The sequence below is a fragment of the Solenopsis invicta genome, chromosome 8 (genome assembly GCF_016802725.1).
Source record: "Solenopsis invicta isolate M01_SB chromosome 8, UNIL_Sinv_3.0, whole genome shotgun sequence".
Classification (NCBI taxonomy): domain Eukaryota; kingdom Metazoa; phylum Arthropoda; class Insecta; order Hymenoptera; family Formicidae; genus Solenopsis; species Solenopsis invicta.
This window is the reverse complement of record NC_052671.1, coordinates 16,438,995-16,460,957: the sequence shown is the minus strand read 5'-3', so window position 1 is coordinate 16,460,957 and position 21,963 is coordinate 16,438,995. Positions and strand designations below refer to the sequence as shown.

Genomic DNA, 21,963 nt, shown 5'->3' with positions numbered 1-21,963 from the left:
TCGTCTTCGTTGGTATGATTCCAGTATTGCATTCGCTGAGAACTTGGGGTGACATGATGGCAACGATAGACAACTTGCAATTTACCATTGGTGACAACGATAATGAAACTGGTGATCATATGATGGAAGAAACTTGCTAATGTCTTTCGGTGCAGTTTAAATTAATTAAATCCCAAAAGTTGAATTAATCCTGAAAAAATAAATTTAATACATCGGTTAACTTCATAAATGGATTATAAATGATTCAGAATGATTCTAATATGTCTTTGATATGACTTTCCGCTAAAATATCTTAATACATAGAGGGAAGCCTATAACGACAAACCTCGAAATTAAGAAAAGCAGAAGAAAGAATGTCTTCAACAAAAATTGTATAATTTAAAAAGAGACAAATAATGATAAATTAATTCTTGGAAAAATTGATTTTTCAAGTTCCTTAAAAGTCATTACTTTAAATAATATATGATTATTTTATACAATCATAAAATCAATAATTCTTCTAGTTATTCTGTATATAAAAGTATTAATTCTTTGTTACGTCTTTTAAAAGTTCCATTATGGCCTCAAAGCATTTAACTGGTAACTGTATTCACAGTTTTCTTTCTTGAAGTCAAAAAAGATTACTGAACGTATTTTAAACATTGTTGAAACACTTGGAAACACAGCGGTTTTCTAAAGATTTTCGCGTTTCACAATAAATATTTAGTACTATAATATATATTTATTATTATATCAATTCTTGCTTGAATTATCACTGTGTTTTTATCAGCGCGTAATAGTACGCAGCTTGCGGGCGCTCTTGATCTACCGGATGCTTGATAACACTGCTTCAACGGTGTTATCGTCACTATGAATTTCTGCTCGAAATCGGGATATTTCAAAACGGGCGCCGTAGTTAATTTAGTTTTTAATATATCGAACGCGTTTTGTTGTTCATTTGTCCATGTAAATTTTTCTTCCTTTTCTAGTTATTTTGTTAGGGCAATCTTTAGAAAGTTAATAAATTTTGGGTAATATCCGACTAAACCTATAAAAGATTGTATGTCTTTAATATTTTTGGCACAGAAAATTTGTCCACAATGTTTAATTTTGTTGGTTCGGGTAAAATTCTATTTTTGGTAATAATATGTCCTAAAACATTACTTTTTTGCGTAAGAACTCGCATTTTTTGGATTGTAGTTTTAATTTATTGTGTGTAATTTATTGAATATCTTTTTAAATCTTTTATTATGTTTTTCTAAACTGGATGCGTAAATTACGATATCATCTAAATATACCAAACCTTGCATTCCGGTTAATATCGTATTCATTAATCATTGAAACGTTGCTGGCGCGTTTTTAAGTCGAAAGTCGATACGGTTAAACTCGTATCTGCGTAAGATCTAGAGAAAGCAGTTTTATGTTTATCTTTTTCGGCTATTGCTATCTGGTGATAACCGGATCTGGCAAAGTCTAACGTAGTAAAATATTTTGCATTTCCTAGTTGATCTAGTATATCTGTTATATGTGGGACAGAAAACGAGTCTCCTATCGTTCGATCATTTAATTTTTTTAAATCCACGACAATTCAAAATTTTGATCTACTGGATACGTCCGCTTTTTTAGGTATCACCAATAGGGGTGTATTCCATTGACTGATGTTTGGACGTATAATTTTTTGTTTTAACATCTCGCTAATTTGTTTATTTACTTCTTGTTTAAGTTCCTTGGGAAGTTGATACGGGCACACGTTTATACTTGAGGTATCAGTTTGCGTATCGTTATTTCATGCGCTATTCCATTAATGTATGATAGTGGTTCTCCGTCGAGATGGAATATATCGCTATATTCTTCGCATAAAGAAATTAAAGCTTTTTCTTCTTCGTGATTGAGATGAGTTAACTCGTAAAACGTTTCGAATTTTCTCTTGATAACAGACTTTAATTTTGTCATCTTTTGTTAGCGCGTTTATAGGTATCCTTATGAGTTTTCCTAGCTTTTCAATTTCTATATGTAGAAAGTTGATTTATATTTTACTTTCTGTCGTATTTAGTATGCTCACAGGGCATTGAAATTCACGGGACTTTACAAGACAGCTCCCGATTACGACATCGCGTGACGGTTCTTCGGATTGCGTCACACCTATCATGTTTCGTTCGACAGTGACCTTGCACAATTGTTTCGCTTTTTGGTTGCAAAATTATTTTTATTTGCAGATGCAGTTTAAAATAAGTATTCCCGGTCTTAGTTTGTTTACAGCGATAATCGCATGAATCTACGTATATTTAAATAAAATTGGCTCCTAAATTGTCGTATTTGTACGATAAGTCATCTCGTGTTACATAAAACGGGTGTGTTACTTCACGATCTTTTATTTTAGGATAATGGTCGCATAGACTTTTTCTATTATTGACATGGCATGTCCTGTAATTCCAGTCAATTTTATTTTTTCTTCGTGTAATAGAGCGTTTTCCTTAAAATTTTTCATTTTTATTATAAAAATAGCCGCTTCTATGTCATAAAGTAAATCGACTTTATTTCTCTTTACTTCGCGAAACTGTTGTGACTAACAATGAGATATATTCACTGACAGCGACACCAGCAATTATACGTATTGATTAGTATGCATGATGTGATTACAAGTTGCAAACTTTCACAATTTGCACACGAGGCAACATAAGCTAAAAAAAATTTTAACGTATTATTTTCCATCTGACGTTATGATATAATTGTGACTATAGTCGTGTATTATTGTTTACAGTGAACATTGAAAATATGTAATTATGCTACGTCTCGTCCGGATGGATAGAATTGTAGTAGCGTTCCGCTGCGCTATCCTGAACAGGTCTTTTACCGTAAAGCAAAAGGGGCGCCACCCGCCTGCACTCGGGTGCGCCCCGGTTGCACCTTCATTGTTTTCCTGTTGTGCGATTCTTCGACACGGGTCTTTCTATCATTTCCTTCAGTTCGCTTATTTCTTTTAATTTAAAGTTTTCAGGTATGGGAAAATCATCTCATAAATCTAGGAAAAGAAGAAGGTCTTCATCTTCGGACCGGATTGCGGGTTTAGAGAGAAAGATGTCACGATTAATTGACATTCTCTCCCAGAGTGAGGTTAGGAGGCCCCGATGTCCCTCCCCGCAGGTTAGATTCGGCTCTGCGATTACGGAGACGAGCCAAGGGTCACGCATTGAGACAAAGGAGGTCTCTGTTACAAGATCCTTCTCGGACCCGGATCTATTGACTCCTCAGGTGGAGTCAGCGGACCCTCCAGGTGTGTATGAATACTGCTGGATCTGTATTTGCGAAATACAGGCGGCATGACGACACAGCCTTTTTCCTTGTCATAATTGCAGACGGTTTATTGCGTTTTCCAATGGCAGGTGAGGCAGGTGAGGTGGAGACACTCCCTGCACAGCCTGATGTCTCTCTCGAAAATAGTTTGCCACCGCCTATAGCGGACATAGCCAAGGACGATACCGGCTCTCTTGTCAGGCAACTGTTTGGTGATCGTGAGAATGAGGAGTTTTCACCCTGGGAGGACATCGTGATCCAGACGTGGCAAGACCTGACTCGTGGAGGTTTGGCAACCGATCAGCGCGAGTTACTTGTAAAGAAATACTCCCCTCCAGAGTCCATGGCTTTTCTTAAGGCCCCTGTATTAAATCAGGAATGCAGGGTCGCCCTCAAGAATAATGCGGTAGTCAAAAGAGACGATTTTGCGGGGAAAAATTAGGATCAAGCAGGTATAGCCCTCTGCGCCTTGGGCGAGGCCATTTCGGATTTTCTCAGGCCAGCTACCCGGGATTCTCTCAGCCTCGAAGCACGCCTAGCTGTCGCTAAGGTCAATGAGGGAGCGAAGATTTTGGCAGATCATTTTCACCGGCTCTCTCGGGCCAGACGAGCGCAAATTAGACCTGGGCTTAACCTAACTGCCAAGACCACGGCGGATGCTATCCCATCCGACGAGCTTCTATTTGGTTCCTCGTTCGGTGAGCAGATTAAAAAAGCAGCTTCCATGCAAAAGACGTCCAAGGACATAGTTAGGACTCCGCTTGCGGTAAATAGAAGAGTGCAACAGCCAATGTCACAACCATTACGGGTGGCTCCATACAGATCGGGAAATGCCCGAGCCCCTGCGTCTCACACAAGGACGGCGACAAAGAGATCAGGGGCGAGCACAAGTCGCCGGTCATACCAAGCCAGATCTCAGTCGAGGTCGAGGAGGCATTAAGCGGAGAAGAGGTAATAGTGGGCGGTAGGTTAGCCCTTTTCTTGCCCCATTGGAGGCAGATCACTTCTGATCCAAGAATTTTAGAGACTATAACGGGCTACAAGCTGCCTTTCACGGGACAACTACCCGCTCAGGCCATCGAGCCCTCTGTCCATTTATCTCTGTCTGAGGAGCAGATCTGCTCTCAGGAGATCTCCAGGCTTCAAAGTAGGGGAGCAATTGAGAGGGTTATAGACTGCGAGAATCAATTTCTGTCTCCGTATTTTGTAATTCCCAAATCTTCTGGGGGTTGGAGATTTATTCTCAACCTGAAACACTTGAATCGTTTTATCCTTGCTCCGCATTTCAAGTTAGAGGACCGGAAGACCGTAATTCGCCTCATCTCGCCGGGTGATTATCTAGCCTCTATTGACTTGGAGGACGCATATTTGTTGGTGCCCATTTATAACGAACACAGAAAGTTCTTACGCTTTCGTTTTCAAGGTCAATTCTTTCAGTTTAGAGTTTTACCTTTTGGCCTTGCCTCGGTTCCCTATATATTCACGAAGATTTTAAAACCGGTGGTATCTTCCCTTAGAGTAAGAAACTTCTTTTCTGTAATCTACTTGGATGACTTCCTCTTAGTTGCGGCATCATATGATCAATGCCTAGATAACATCTCCACTACAATGGAATTGTTATCTTCTCTAGGTTTTCTGATTAACAAACGCAAGAGCGTTCTGATTCCCTCAAGATCTTGTCAATTTCTGGGTTTCGTTTTTGACACGGACTCCTTTTCAGTTTCCATTCCTCCGGACAGGAGAAAGAAGCTTCTTCAGAAAACTTTGGATATGTTATCCAGGGACAGTTGCAGAATTCGCCATTTAGCAAGCTAGATCTGGAATTGGTGCGCAGATCGAAATATTTTCATTTATGCCTCTTATATCCCCTCAGCTCAGAATTTTGAAGCAGACGCGGAATCACGCGTGGTTTCGGATCAAACGGAGTGGACTCTGAGACAAGAGTATTTTGACAGAATTGATCGATATTTTGGGCATTTTGAGATTGACCTCTTCGCATCGGCGGCTAACAGAAAATGCCCTCGTTTTGTTTCCTGGCTTCCAGATCCTTTTGCAGTCGATGCTTTTTCCTTGGATTGGAGCAAGTTTTACTTTTATGCATTCCCCCCTTTTATTTTAATTCTCAAAGTCCTGCGCAAGATTATTACCGACAAGGCAGAGGGAGTGGTGGTTGTCCCGTTGTGGCCAGCTCAACCTTGGTTCCCTTTATTTAATCGGTTGTTAATCAGTCAACCTATTTTCATGGCTCCAGATATTAACATGCTGTCATCTCCTTTTAGCAGCACTCATCCCGCTTGGAACAGAATTACCCTGGCTGCCGCCAAGTTGTCCGGCAGGCATTCTTGCTAAAGGGAATTCCGAGCGCAGCACTGGATACGACACTTGCCTCCCTCTCAAGGGCATCTTTAGCCCAATATGCAAAGCCTATGAAGATGTGGTGGTCGTTCTGCAAAGAGAGAAATTTCAACTTCTTCGCCCCATCAGTACCTTCTTTTTTGGAATTTCTATCGTCCGCCTTCGCTGAGGTGGGCTCTTACGCCACTCTCAACACTTACCGCTCGGCTATATCTCTCATTTCTACGGATAATATAGGCGCTCATCCTCTAGTTAAGAGATTTTTTAAAGGAGTCGCAACATTAAAGCCTCAGCGTTCCCGTTACGACTTCGTCTGGGACCCTGCTCCGGTAGTTGAGTATTTGGCTACTCTATATCCTCATGAGGATCTTTCATTGGAAAAAATTTCAAGGAAGCTGATCACGCTCCTTGCTCTCACCACTGCACAGAGGATGCAAACACTGGCAGCGATTCGGATTTCAAATATGTATTTCTCGGATTCCTTGATTATCAAGATTCCTTCGCGTCTAAAGACCTCCGGGATCGGAAGATCTCAACCTTTACTTTTGTTCAAACCTTTTCTGAATAAGCCGGAGGTTTGTGTCTTTTCGTTAGCACAATGGTATCTTAAAGCTACTTCGGCGCTTCGGCGAGAAGGCTGCGACCATCTTTTCATTTCTTTGCGCGCCCCACACGGTCCAGTTTCGACTCAAACGTTAGCCCGCTGGGTAAAGTTAGAACTCGAGGCAGCGGGAAAAGATACGAGCATTTTCTTCGCACATTATACTCGTCACGCAGCTACATCCCTCGCAGCAAGTAAGGGGATTAGCCTAGACGAGATCAGGCGCACGGCTGGTTGGAGCAGATCCTCCGATGTCTTTGCCCAGTTTTATAATCGTCCGATACTTGAGACCTCATCTTTCCAGAATATTATTTTAAGCGATACTTAGTTTTACCACTTCTTATGCTTATATTGTTCTTTTTTAATATATAGAGGCATTTTTATGACAAATCTGAGCGTTGAATATCTACAATTCTATCCATCCGGACGAGACGTAGCATAATTAAGAAATTAAACGAACTTACAGTGAAGTTCGATTTCAATTATGCTGTCTCGTCCGGATGGAGTCCGACCCCTCCCCTAACCCCTTTTTCTTTTTCAGATTTGTTGTCTTTAAAATAATGAAGGTGCAACCGGGGCGCACCCGAGTGCAGGCGGGTGGCGCCCATTTTGCTTTACGGTAAAAGACCTGTTGAGGATAGCGCAGCGGAACGCTACTACAATTCTATCCATCCGGACGAGACAGCATAATTGAAATCGAACTTCACTGTAAGTTCGTTTAATTTCTTAATTTTTGTTATACAGAGTGTTTCAAGAATACTTAACATTGAATACGCTACGAGATTCCTTACATAAAAATTAGTAATAAAAGTTCTTAGAAGAAAAGTCGAGACATCAATAGTGTTTGCATTGTGAGCTGTTTACCAATTACAGAGCGTAACCATCCGGCGCACTCGAACAAACGCGCCCGCGATCTTCGAATTCTACGAGCTGCAGCAGTACGTTTTCTCTATCCAAAAAACTCGAAATCCCTTCAATTTGTTAGTTTTATCAATATCGCATATGACATAAATTATTCCTAAAAATAGCCAATAATCAAATGATTAAAGACATAAAGCAGACTCGAACCATTATTTCTTAAATTATAAGTAATAACTCAACGAAATGTTTAATATCTTTATTTTTTTAGTTTAGTTAGTACTTAAAAGTTAAGATATAAAAGACATAAGACTGTTCGAGTGTGCCGTACCTGAGTGCCGGACGATTACGCTCTGTAATTGATCATCTTCAACAGGTCACCATTCAAAAACTATTGATGTATTGATTTTTCTTCTAAGAACTTTTATTACTTATTTTTATGTAGAAATCTCATAGTGTATTTAGTGTTAGGTATTTTTGAAACACCCTATAAATTCTACAGATTTTCAATACTCGTAGTGAACAGTGGAACACAGCCTAAATAGGAGTCTTATATTGCTCTTGCATAAAGGATGCGGTTTGTGGTGCAAAGAAAGTTGATGCAATAACAAATCATTCTTTTACTCTAATAAAAGAATAATAAATTAATTGGTTACTGCGTTAACTTTCCTCACGTGACAAGCGTTTCGTGTACAGAAGTCCAAGTTAATAATATTTAAATTATAATATAATATTATTTAATTAATAATAAAAGTGAAAAGATTGTGAAATAATATGAATGAGATATAAATTTTCATATAACTCGTTTTGAATTCTAAGAACAATTGTTAAAATTACTTTGTTTGTAACAAACCGCCTTTCCGCTCCCCCCTCGGACCGTCCACCGTTCCGGGCTGTCCGGCCGAACAACCGCCGGACAGCAAAAACACGGCGCATTGCGCCAATAAGACACGCAAACACCGGCGTAGCGCGCGTTGACGCATCCGCACGTGAGATCTCCGTGGCAGATCTCCGCGCGCACGCGCTCGACCGGAGTGGCGACCGCCGGACCGATCTCGAGCGGCGGGGAGACCCTCCACCGATTCCGTACCGTTCCGTACCCCCGCACCGTCCCTGCCCTAGAGATTCGGGTATATAAGCGCCGCCGCTCCGAGAGTCGAGCGGTCTTCTTCTCCGTCCGCTCTCCTGTCCGTAGAAGAAAACCTTCCTAGTGCTCACAGGGAGTTAAGCGCCTTAGCTTCCGTCAAGAAGTCTTGACAAGAGCTGTCCGCCTTCCTCAAACCGCCGGTTCACGGGCTCAAGTCTACCTTGGTCTCCATTAGGGGATCCTGGTAGTCGGCACGTCCCGATCCGCCGTCTCCGCTTGTGTATCGACTCACGACCTGGGGTGTGGAGTTCCGCGCCTCTACCAAGAGCTCTTGGCGTGAGTCGATCACCACCGCCGAACATCGCGGTATTAACCGCCTCGCGCCGGAATCGAGACCCGCGTACAGCTGTACCGCGCGCGCGTCGTCTACTTCAGCAAGGCCACGGTCCCCGCGCGTCAACAAAAGATCCCGAGTTCCCCGAAATCTCGGCTCGGAAATTCTGCGAACCAAGCCTTGTAAATAGCTCCGTATGCGATACCGCGTTAAACGCACGTGTAAATACCGTTCGTCCGTCCGCGCGCTCCGATTTCCGTCTGTCCGTCCGCGCGTATTCTTTAAGCTCTGTTACGTCCGTCCGAGCGTCACCGCCATCCGTCCGTCCGCGCATCGTTGCTAAACCGCCATACTACTCCTACACTGTTCGCTTTCTTACGCGCAATAAATTCGCTTATTTTATACCAACAACAACCCGCAAAGTCTAGTTCTCTTGGCGACCTCAATCCGCGTCCTAGTCCGCCGAATTCACGCCGCCCCGTGCGCGGAAAAAGTCGAGTCGTTACATGTTATAGTGTATTTAGACATTGCAGGAGGTCATATGTTATTAGTTTTTTTTTTACCTTTTTATAGAAGCTGAATATCAGCAGATAGTTAAGATTTATTTTATAGATGTATATGTAATTTTGAAATACACTAGGCAACAAAATTATCGCAACACTCATTTATACCAAAATTTTGCACAACTTCAAATAATCATAACGTTGTTAAAAATTAAACAATTAATTAATTTTGGATTCTCGAAATTTAAGTACAATTAATGAATGGAAAATAGTCTAATGAGAGTCAGCATGGGTCAAAGAGCGCAATCACAAGTATTGATATTGAATCATTTATTCAATTCAAAATTACAAAACGACTGTTTCAACTTGCTTTGGAGTCATCTTCAGCGCAACAAAAAATAGTACAGACAATAGAAATAGAAGCCGCATCAGTCATCGAAAACGGGAAGCATCCAAGTCGCCAACGGTTTGACAAATTCGTCGTATAAAGCTTAAAGTCTCTACTTTAAGGTGCATTTGGTCAATTTTAAATATTTACTTTCTTTCTTCCGCCGTTTCTTTAAAAGTAAGGACGTGTTTTGTTTCCAAACATTTGCATAGTTTGATGCACTCCACGGGAGAGGATGAATTCTTTCGCAAATGTCACGACAGTCGTCGTAAAATTTGGAGTTTTCTCTGTAAATTAAAAAAAAGGTCAAGTATGTACAATTTTTTTTCAAGGAGTTAGGATGTATTAAAGTTATTTATGCATTTTTGTCAGTTATCGCCAGCATTACCCGGATTTCGATTCGTCTCATTGATGATGAGACGATCTTCTTTAGCTGACGTTATTTGTCTTTGACCTTGTCCTTTTCTTAAACGAAATCCGCCTGTTTCTTGATAACATTTTTGCATAATTCAAAGAAACGCTGTGAAATGTAGCGATTTATATTGATTCTCATAGAAACTGTAAAAACCAAAACTCTATAAGCGTAAACTTATTCTTTACTGTATCACTTAAGAAGCAAACGATAGAGTTGTAACAATGCTTAGTTTGAACAAAATTCAATGTACGCAAATCATTACTCTTTGAAAGGATTGAATCAAAGTTATGTTGCAAGAAGAATAAGTGTTCATCGATCCTCTATCTCTCGAGTTTGGGCTCGTTATCAAGAAACAGGTGGATTTGGATTCGAAGAAGAGGACAAGGTCGAAGACGAATAAAGTCAGTTAGAGAAGATCGCCTCATCATTAATAAGACGAATCAAAATCCAGGCGTTGTGCCGGCGTTAACTGACAGAAATGCATACATAACTTTGATACATTCTAACTCCTCGAAACAAAAATCGTACAAACTTGATTTTTTTTTAATGTGCAGGGAAAACTCCAAATTTTACAACGGCTACCGTGACATTTACGAAAAAATTTATCCTTCCCGTGGAGTGCGTTAAACTATGTAAATGTTTGGAAACAAAACAAGTCCTTATTTTTAAAAAAACGGCGGAAGGAAGAAAGTCGATCCTATCTGAAAAAGTCCATGTTAAATCGATAGTCGCATTCCTCAAAGTTTATTGTTGACCCTTTTCTGTAATCATGATTGGCTCTCACGCTGTGCTTACTTTGTGAGCTATTGTTATTGTGAAGATCGCGTTTTGACAGTTATCGAGATTTATGTGTGTATCGAGTAAATTTATAATATCAAAAGTTGTGTATCGCGTGCGTAGCGCGCGCCTATTTTGCTAGTATTCAAAATTAACCAAATGCACTTTGGTGCAACTTAAAGTAAAGATTTTGAGCTTTAAAATGGGGGAAAAAGAAACTTTCAAGTACGATAGATTTTAACGAAGTTATGATTATTTGAAGTTGCAAAATTTTGGTATAAATAAGTGTTGCGATAATTATGTTGCCTAATGTATATGTTAGATATTAATTTTTTAATTTTAGTTTAGCTTATGAAAGCCTGGAATGTAAATGGAATGTGCTTTTAAATAATGTAATTGAACTTAGTATGTAACGTAATGTGTATAAATTCACTATATGTATAAATTAAGTTATGTACGGGAAATAATTGTAAGCTAATTGTATTACGAATCTTGCAAGCTTTGTGATCTTTCTTTATATAAAATTTACTAGCAGCAAAGAAACTATATTACAACGTTATTTTTTAAGCTAAAGAAATTATTTAGAAAAATCTTTTTTTTTAAATAAACTTTGTTAAATGTTTATCAAATCTTGTTGCATTTATTAATGTGTAAGGTCTACAAAATACTATTAATTTGTGATTCTTTTATCATTTATGGCTTTTATGATATTTGTTGTTTATATACTTTGATTTCTATCTCACGAATGCTACTTCTTTTCCTCTGCGGCAAATTATAAATTATGTCACGTCCTGTATTTATTTAATTATTTTACGATATTCTCCCTTCTCTTTTCTTTATAATTTTCAAAACAAGTTTTCTTAAATATTGCATTAATACTTAGTAATGAATGAATTTAAGTAATCTGGGATTTACAAGAAAGTAACAATTTGAGGTTATATCTTATTTATTTTTGTTTTGATATTGAAAGACCCAAGATTGTTTACTATGGTATTTGAGTTAATTATCAATTTGTATGGTAACATTTTTTGGTTAAACTCTGCTAGTTTTGATTTTTCAACTTTTGCCCTATATACATGTATAATTTATAAAATGTTAATATGTTATGAGAGTAAATAATTAAAAAAGTATAAATGATAGAAAATAGTAATAAAACTATTATTTTATAGGGTGTCTTATTTTAAGAGGGCACCTCGAATAACTTCGAAGTAAGTGATTTTCAAAGAAAATGTCTTAGACAACAGTTGTATGGTTTCAAGGGGGACATAAGACAGTACTATTAGTTTGAGCTCGAATGGCGTCGTCAAGCTCAGGTCAAAGTCACATCAATTTTTTTAAACGGAACATACTGTTTTTGATTCCAAACTCTAATAGCTGGTGTCAAGAGCTTTCCAAAACTCTACAAGAAAGTTTATTTTCATTGAGTACTTTCCGAGTTGTGAGGCTTGAAAGCTACAATGAACTGTAACTTTCAAGCATTATTACTCAGAAAAAATTTAACAAAAATAAACTTATTTATAGTGTTTTGAAGTTTTCAAAATCGAGGGGCTCCGCCCCTCCCCCGCACCCCTTCATCGTATTTTTTTCAACCTAACCCTCCCCGTCACAGTTGGTTCACTAATGACGGGATGAGTGTGGAAGGGTGAGGACTGTCAAGTGTGTGTGTGTGTGTGTGTACTTATTTCGCTCCCTTGGCAAGGGAGAGAACGGGGGGGGGTGATGGACCTTGCTCTGTGTGACCATTTAGTACAAGCGTGAAAAGTCTATAAATAGGAAAATATGCGTTGTTTTGATTTCGTTTACTGTTTAGTTTCATTACGGTTTAGTGTATGTCAGATAATCAGTCGGATAACTTCGAATTCCAAACTTTTGTAAATGATGCATTTCCACGAGTTTATTTTTTCTAATCCAATCCAACCCTATTTTAGTTGTAATTTGGCCAAGGGTATCCAATTGACCACGTTGCGATGTTAGATTTAAAATTATGACCCATCCTCTTCCGGACCCATCGTTAATGGACCCGTCGTTAATGGCCCGACTGAGACGGATGGGTTAGGTCAGAAAAAATACGGGAAAGTGTGCGGGAGAGGGGCGGAACCTCTCCCCCGCCCAAGCACGTACTTTTCACGCAAAATTACTAAAAATAAAACCAAAATATTTAACGAAAATAAACTTATTTATAGTGTTTTGAAAAGTTCTTACCGCATAATTTAATAATAGAATTTTTGCCGTAATATCGTACATACTAATACGCAAGAGCATATGCGACAGTACACTGAGAAAAAATATTCTTGAAACAAGAAAACGCATTTTCTTGAAAGAAATTTCTTAGATATAAGTACATATTTCTTTCACAAAAACAAATTATGTACACTTGTAAATAAATATTTCATTTTCTTAAGTAATTTATTTTATACTTTTCGATTTCGTTCTTGTAAGTAATGATTCTAGGACATAAATAATATCTTCACTAAAATAAAGTAAATGATTTTATTACAATAAGAAATCAGAATTTATAAATAAATAGCATCACATTGTAACAAATATTTCATTAAACAAAAGAAACAATTTTCTTGCAATAAAAAACCGGATGTTCTTGAATGAATTAAAGTACTTTTGAATAAATATTTTGTTTCATGAAAAGAATATTTATTTTGCAATAAGAAATTTTATGTTTTGTAATAAATAAATATGTTCAAATAATCATTTTGTTGAACGAAATAAGTCATTTACTTATACTAAAATCTCAAATTTTTGAAATAAATAAATATTTTCATTTAAATATTTTATTGAACGAAATGAATCATTAACTTGCAATGCAAAATTTTGTATGCTAGAATACATACTATTAAATAAATATTTTATTTAACATAAAAAATTATTTATTTGCAGTGAGAAACCTTTCTAATTTTTTAGTTGAACGCCAAAAATCATTCACTTACAATAAGAGACCTGATATTCTTGAATGTATTTTTAAATACTTACACTTAAAAACATATTTTGTAGAACAAAAGAAATTATTTATTTAAAAAAAAAAACTTGATTTCTTGGAATGTATCAATTCTTTTAACTATTTAATATTTTATTGAATGAAATTAGTTATTTATTTGCAATATGAAATCTATTGATTTAGAATACAATGCTATCATATATAAATCTTTTGTTGAACGTAAGAAATCATGTATTTGCAGTGAGAAACTTTCGGAAATACAGAAATATTTTGTTGAACAAAAGAAATAATTTGTTTGCAATAATAAATGTGATAGAATAAATAGCATCATTGCTATCCACTATCTATTTCTCAATCAACGCTCAATGTCAAAGCATTAGTATCTGCATGAGAATTCGGCCGACTGACTAATGTGATTGTCAATTCTGTCTCTCTTCGAGATCTTTGGCCGATTTCTAATGGCAAATTTCCACTGAGCGCATCGCGTTGCATCAATCGCATTAACCAATCAAAGCATCCCATTTTATTGTACGGCAATAAGATGGGATAAATTAAATGCTTTGATTGGTTAATTCGGACTGACGCGACGCGTGAACGCGCTCAGTGGAAATATTTCGTTGAGAGAATGAAATATGTGCAAAGATTAAGACCACATTTACTAGGATCAAAGCAGACATATACTGTGATCAAAAAATGTATATAATACATGAAGGCTCTCTGATTCCAAACGTCTTTGTTACTAGGCACGAATAACAAATGATACACGAAGGCGCTCGAGTCAGGTGAGATTGCTGATTATCTCTGTTGCTAGTCGCGATCCGCAGTTGTCACATTGCGTTATATCTTCAGTGAGTCGCAACGTACTCTTGCGAAAAAGTCAGTGTTACTCTCTTATATAAATATATATACGTGTTAGTGTATACGGTGTGCAGAACAATTATTGCAATTTGTATTAAACAATTATTGCATTTACCAAACTCAAAGGTATGTAATGTGCAATATTACATAATGCTAAGATTCTTTTTATAATACTTCTTTGTTTCTATTATATTTTTTTCGTATAAGAATCTCAATGTTCATATCGCACGTTCCTACACACACACACACACAAATATACGCATCTACGCACAGTTTCTGAGAATATTGTGCAACTTATAAGATTAAAATTTTAGATATCTATGCTAGATACTTTGCCAAACACCATGCCAGATGAGAACATGAATGAGATATTACATAGTCTACAATTACAAGAATTGATTCCCGTCTTTGAAAGTAAGTATTCAATGATGCGTATACAATAGCACTCAAAAGTATTTTGACAATGTTCTTGTAAAACATAAAGTTTTCTTGCAATTTTTTAATGATTTTTTATGATATATATATCTATTATAGTAAGTAATAAACTAATGTAAGCAAAAAGCATTGTACAGCTTATTTATGAGTGCTATTTATGTTCACACATCTGCACGTACGTATATGTATGCACATATGTGTACATATTTATAAGAAAAGATTTTTCGTAAAATACGTTTGGAATCTTTAATAATATAAACAATTAAACCAAGCAGCCTGTAAGGTGAAGTTGATATTTATATAAACAGTACATACATATACACGTTTATTTAACAGAACAAAAAATCACAACAAATATTTTACAAGCATTGTCGGAAGAAATGATTGCGGAACTAATTCCACTTATTGGGCCAAGGGCAATTTTTTTGTCTTACTGGCGAAAAACTTTTAAAAAAAATCCGTTGCATCCCGTAGATAATGACGATGTACCAAAACAAAAAAAAACCTTAAGTTAATATTTGTTTATAATATTTTTATTATATTTGTGTATTTTTTAATGATGATTATGTGTTCAAACCACAATCAAATTTTCCTTGGATATCTCTCTCTATCTTGGATATCAAATTTTCCTTGAATATCTCTCTCTAAACTAATTTACTTTAACTATTTCCTACACTTATTATGTTAGACACCTTAAATTCAAAGCTATGAATTTTTTATTTCGACATTTGCTTTTATAATTCACAAAATTACTTTGTTTAAATCAATTAAATTTATATTTAATTAAATATGTTAAAGAGAAGTATTTCAACGAAATGTTTATTTGTTGTTTTATATATTTTTATTTTTTGTGCTTAACTTGAATATTATTGATTGCATATACTTGTATTATTGATTGCATATTATTATTGAATATATATTATTGATCATTATAAGAACAGCATTGGGCTCATCAGGCGACTATTTATTATTTATTGCTATTTTTATGTATTTTGCAATGCCTGTTTCCTTAGACAGATAACACTGATTTTTCCTATTCATTTAAAATATTCATATTTAAAATATTCATTATATGTGAAAAAAAATCGTTTCTGTATATTTATAGAAAATAAATGATAATGAAGAAAGTGATGATCATGTACTTGCAAATGAACTTGTTGAAGAAAATGCATATGCAAATTTGATATCAAATGAATTTCGTTTACGACCAGTGAAAGATATTTTACAAGAATGCGTTGCAGGCCAGCGAATAATGAAAGCGTACGCAAGACAAAAAGAATTATCCAAAAAAACAAGAAATAAGATTTGTGACATGGTTGTCACAGACGTAGAGAATCGTCTTGGACGGTACAAAATTTACTTAAATATCTTTTTACATTTTACCGGCACCCGCTGCAGATGTAAATCTGAGATGAAAAACTATCTTGTACTGTTTTTCGATATTTATTACAATTATTGAGATATAATTAATGATATATTCGGATCAAAGCATCTGCCAAGAAGAAACCTTATATTGCTGTTCGAGCTTATATTACAATATAAATAGTATAGTTACAATTAATTTCAATAATTCTTACAATTATATTAATTTCTTATAATTATATTGATTTCAACAATTGTTATAATATTTATAATTTTCAATAATTATTGCAAATATTGTAATACGGTATGTGATGTGAGGTTTTTGTTCTTGGTTCTCAAGGTTTGATCTTACGGTTGACACTGTTATTATTTAGAATTGATTATTAAAATGTATATATATACAAATTAACGCAAAGACCTTGTTTTGGTTTTCATGTTCCATCAATTTATAATTTTTAAAATTATGAGCCTATAATTTGTCTCTTATTAAATTTATATATATAGTCTATTTTTATTTATTTAGCCTAAGTAATGAAAGTGCTGATAAGATAGCGAATCTAATCGTTGCTGATTTTCCAACGGAAGTATCAAGTACTTATTATGTACCGCCTATTAAAAAGGATTCCTTTTAAAGCTTTTAAAAAAAATCAATACCAGCACGTGGTAAAATATTAAACTTGTGGAGAAATCGCAGATTGGCCACAAAAAAATTAGAAAATACAATGAATTTAACACATTCAACAAGTAATTCTGATGAAAATAGTAAGATAACTCAAAATGTTGTGTATTCATATTTTATACATGTATTATGTACATATATTATTAAAATATTTGTACATATATTGATACAATTTATTCTTCAATTTGTTTATATTTTGTTTCTTGCGTGTGTAAATTATTCTTTCATAGATATGATAGAGGATCCCGAGGCACAAGATAGCATACTTTGGTTGCAAAATAACCAAATGCCGTGGGAACTTGTGCTCCAACATTGGCATAATACGTTTAACATTCGTCAAGTAAATATTGAACAGTCGAAAGAAAACACGTTATATGATATTTTTACTACATGGTCCATTTTAAAACATCCACATGGTTATTCATTAATAATTGATGACTTTAAACGTATGGCTTTAAATGAAGAAACATTAACAATAGATAAATGGAATACATTTTTCCATCGTCTTACAAACTGTGTAAAACCAAACCAGAAAGATGATCAGTTACAATTTCTGATGGAAACATTGCAAGATACGAACATTAACGAAGGTAAACTTTTTTGAATATATTGTACCTTCTTTTAAAAAATTTTTTTCAATAGTTGTCATGCATATTTCTCTTTTTTGCCTTTTTAGTACTTTTCATTGCTTTTCTATGATTTTCAATAATTTTGTTTCGAATTTCAATAATGTTTTCAACAATAAAATTTTCAGTTATTTTTATTTCTTGTTTAAACAATTTCAATAATTTATTTCTACTTTTCATAAAAGAAGTGGTCAATATATATATATATATATAGATTTCAGTACAAATTTTTCCACATTTTCCCAAGAAGATGTACGTATTGTAATGTTTTCATTGTCTTAGATTTCAAGGTCGCTTTACAAATGATGATATTGCTTCATTTGCTGCCTCCAAAGAAAATGACTCGATGTAACAACAAATTTTGGAAACCATAAATTTATGATGCAAAAGATAGTATTATTAAACATGCAGTGGTTAGTATTTAAAACATTAATAGTATTAAGTTGTGTAGACATATATCCTGGTTGGAAGAAATTAGCATGCTTCGTTTCGCGTTTGTATTGTCTCGGGTATCGCACGGTCAGATAATAACAAAAACAATCTATATTTATTTAAATATTAACACTAATATATTTCTCAATGCATTTCTCAATCCTTGTAATATCCAATATAAGAATATGTTTTGCAGTCATTGTCAAATGGGATACATATTGCTCCATCCGTGTTTTTGCATCCGTTCCTTTTTATCTAATATTACTAATATTTGTAATTACAAATTATTTTGAAAACTTTAATACAAGTTATAAATCGTACTTTAGATTCCTGGTGATGTTACTAAACTTAGAGAAGATTACGTCAAGAAGTGTAAGGAATTGAAACTATTCAACCGTACATTATCGTTGTTGGACACACATTGCACGAAATCAGCACTTCTTATTTATGCATTAACGACGTGTTGTACAGTACACCTTCAACTGTGGAAGCTGTCGACGCTTGCTTCAAGACGTTCCACGTGCTTCAGTTACAGTATCCCACGGCAAGTGAACACTTATGGTTAGTTATACAAAAATGTATTTATAAGTTAACAATCAAGTGAGATACAATAATACCTAGTACTGAACACATTATAAAGATGTTAAATAACGACAATGAGTTATAAGAAACAATTAATGTAGACAGTAGATTCCGTCATGCATATTACACCTTTCGAGTACTACACTAGTTATTCCACTTGAATGCAATTTTATTTCTAATTATTATTGTTCCAATTATTTTGAGTTTGCAAGTAGTAAAATTTTAAAATTTTGTTGCATTTTCCACTTATTTCATTATATGTAAGATGTTGCGTTGTTTCTTTTGTTCCCATTCATTATTATCCATAGATTATTTAATGTGCCATATAAAATTAAGACATAAGCCACTTATGTGCAATGCAGTAAAATGCAATTTTGAAAATTGTTCACAAATTTATAACAACATATACTTCTTAAAAAGGCATATTCTGTCTAATCATATCAATAATTCGAAGCATGTGCAATACGTTAGTACGGTTAAAAGTACACGAAAAAAAAAAAAATCTATTTTACAATTCACTATACACTCGATTAATGATTATTTGGTGCAAGAGAGTAGTAGTATTATTGACATTATATCAAGTACTTGTAACGAAAGCAATGACATGAATATATTACAAGTACAAGAAAAAATTAGTAAAGCTGCTACTCTTATTGTAGCAAAATTATATGCTTATGGAACGTTAAGCCGTAAAGTTGTTAACGATATCATTAAAACTATTTCATTATTTTATAATAGCATTTGCTTATCAATACTGAGAATTAAATATAACAATATTGATGGTTTGGAAGACATATTGCAGGTGATAGAAAACGCGTTTAATAATTTTAAAACTGAACATTCTACTTTTCAATATTTACAGAATATTGGTAGTTTAATAATGCCCTCAACTATAACAATAGATACATCAATAATATTTAGTCAACTTAACAAAAAGAAAAAGTCATTAACATATACGAAGATTAGTATTGTACTTTTAAAAATTGTATTTGAAAAATTTCTGGAAATTCCAAACGTTTTCTCCACAATAACTGCATACATTGAAAAATGTAAAAATGAAAACAATATAATTACTTCAATAATTCAAAGTGCGTTTTGGAAGTCTACTGTAAAAGATTTGGACTGTACAACTGTATTACCATTAATTTTATTTTCAGATGATATTGAAATTAATAATCCTTTAGGTTCGCATAAGGGTATACATAAGCTTGGTGCAATGTACTGTACAATTCCATGTATTCCTGAAGAATATTCCAGTAGACTAGAAAATATTTTTCTATTTCAACTCCATCATTCCGTTGATCAAAAGCGTTTGGGAAATAAGACGATATTTAAAAAAGTTATTGAAATTATAACAGATTTGGAAGTAAATGGTATACAGATTCAAATTAACGGGGAAGTGAAAACAATACTTTTCAAATTGTGCTTTATTGCGGGAGATAATTTAGGATTGAATACTATATTAGGATTTTCCAGAAGTTTTAATTCATCATATTGTTGCAGAATTTGTTTCATTTCTAAACAAGATATTCAGAAACAATTACGAGAAAACACGGATCTAATACGAACGATTACCACTTACATAAATCACTGTAAGGAAAAGATTTTTGGAACAGACAAAGAGTGTATCTTTAATAATATTCCCAGTTTTCATGTCGCAGAAAATTTTTCTGTTGATCCCATGCACGATCTCTTAGAAGATGTGTGTCGTTACGATATTGGGAAAATATTAAAAAATTTTATTATAACAAATAAACTATTAACATTACAAGTTTTTAATGAAAGGCTTCGATATTTTAAGAATACCTCATTTGGTGAAAATATTCCTGTAATACAGCAAAATTTAATAAAAAAAGAATATTTGATTATATTAGCTTCCGAAATGAAATATCTCGTTCTAAATCTTTGTTTAATTATTGGAGATCTTATCCCAGTTGATAATGCTATCTGGAAATTGTACTTAATTTTAAGACAAATTGTTAGTATTGTTTTCTTACACACTATAAATAGACAAACTATTGATTTGTTGGAAGTACTTATTTCTGAATATTTTTCTTTACATATAAAATTATTTACAAATGCAATAAAATATAAACATCATAATTTATTGCATTACCCAAGAATTATGCGCACGTATGGACCTTTAAAGAGCATGACATGTACACGATTTGAAGCTAAGCATATGCAAATAAAAGAAAATAGTAAGATATGTAAAACACGAGTAAATTCTTCGTTTACACTAGCTGTAAAACATCAACTCCAACTATGCTACAGATTTCTTTGCAATCAAGGTCTTACAGATGATATTTCTATTGGAACTATCGTTTCGAAATTGCATTTAATAAGTAACTATGGCCGTTTACAAAATCTTTTACCCCACGACAGTTTTAATGATTATGATTGTATAACATGGATAATAATAAATGGGAATAAATATGATTTAAATTCTGTAATATGTATACGAAGTAACGACAATGAATCTACGTTTGCAAAAATTAAATATATTATTATAAGTCCGTCAAAACATGTTTTCTTTTTATATACTATAATGATTACAGTCTGTTACAATCGACATTTTTGTGCGTTTGAAGTAAATGAGACACAGAAATGGGGTTTTGTTTCTCGAAAAGATCTCTTAGATTGTACTGATTATTATATTAAAGTTATGTCGAATGGGAAACATTATATGCCTGTATACTTTTAAGATATATGACTGTATTAATGTATTGTTTTATAGAGTAAGTAAAATAATGTGAGGGTTTATTCTGTGATAAGAAATTTTCTAATATTTAATTTATATTCTAGTATTGATCTCTTAATTCATATATTAATAATATATGTAATAATGTTTATAAACGTTTTTTAATGGTATCTGATTATGTATTTTTATTTGACAGATATTTTCAAACAGAGTTTTATTTTCAGCATAAAGAACATAATTTTTTCATTTTAGGTTCCAGTAAAAAAAGATACTTATTTCTTTTTTTTATGTAACATTTTTTGTATATGTAGTAGATACTTTTTAGCTGAGATTTTTATTTGACGAATCATAAAATATTGTTTTATAATAAATATAGTAAATATATTTATATATGTATGTGCGCTCTATAATAAATATTTCTTTCATTTTTCCTTGAAATGTTTGTTTTCCTCAATTAAATATTTCTTGAGTAACGAAAACCCATTCTACATATTCAAAAAAATAATTCTTTTATCCTAGTAAATATCTGCGTTTATTCGAATTAATGTTTCCTTGCTTTTACTAGATATTTCTTTTTCTCAACTAAAAATTTTTTCCGTAGTTGATACTAATTATGCGCATTTAAATAAATATTTTGTAGACTTTCCTAAATATCTGCATTGATATAAATTTTTTTTCGCTTTAACTGAATATTTCTGGTTTCCAAGAAAATATTTCTTTTAAATCGAAGACTCATTGTCCGTAACT

The 21,963-nt window shown here is 34.1% G+C and overlaps 1 protein-coding gene across 5 annotated transcripts; it reads left to right on the top strand.

Moving 5' to 3' along the window:
- Positions 1–14,061: 14,061 nt before the first annotated feature.
- LOC120356842 lies at positions 14,062–21,462 on the top strand. 5 transcript variants are annotated; one of them, XR_005575313.1, is made up of 5 exons: positions 14,062–14,525; positions 14,714–14,813; positions 15,940–16,181; positions 16,720–16,958; positions 17,106–17,231. XR_005575313.1 is itself a non-coding variant. In XM_039452388.1 (5 exons), the coding sequence occupies exons 2-4, from the start codon at positions 14,720–14,722 to the stop codon at positions 17,873–17,875; spliced, it is 546 nt and encodes a 181-aa protein (XP_039308322.1). In that variant the 5' UTR covers positions 14,068–14,323; positions 14,714–14,719; the 3' UTR covers positions 17,876–17,914; positions 18,260–19,000. The 5 variants fall into 5 exon arrangements, 4 of the variants coding, with proteins under 4 accessions (XP_039308320.1, XP_039308319.1, XP_039308322.1 ...); XM_039452388.1 differs by lacking the exons at positions 15,940–16,181; positions 16,720–16,958 and adding exons at positions 17,784–17,914; positions 18,260–19,000 and having other exon boundaries at positions 14,068–14,323; positions 17,106–17,465; XM_039452387.1 differs by lacking the exons at positions 15,940–16,181; positions 16,720–16,958 and adding exons at positions 17,784–17,914; positions 18,260–19,000 and having other exon boundaries at positions 14,070–14,525; positions 17,106–17,465.
- The last annotated feature ends 501 nt before the right edge of the window (positions 21,463–21,963 follow it).

Bases quoted from the DNA above. Each gene is read 5' to 3' on its own strand.
- LOC120356842 (XM_039452386.1), top strand. From the start codon at position 18,781: ATGTTGCGTTGTTTCTTTTGTTCCCATTCATTATTATCCATAGATTAT.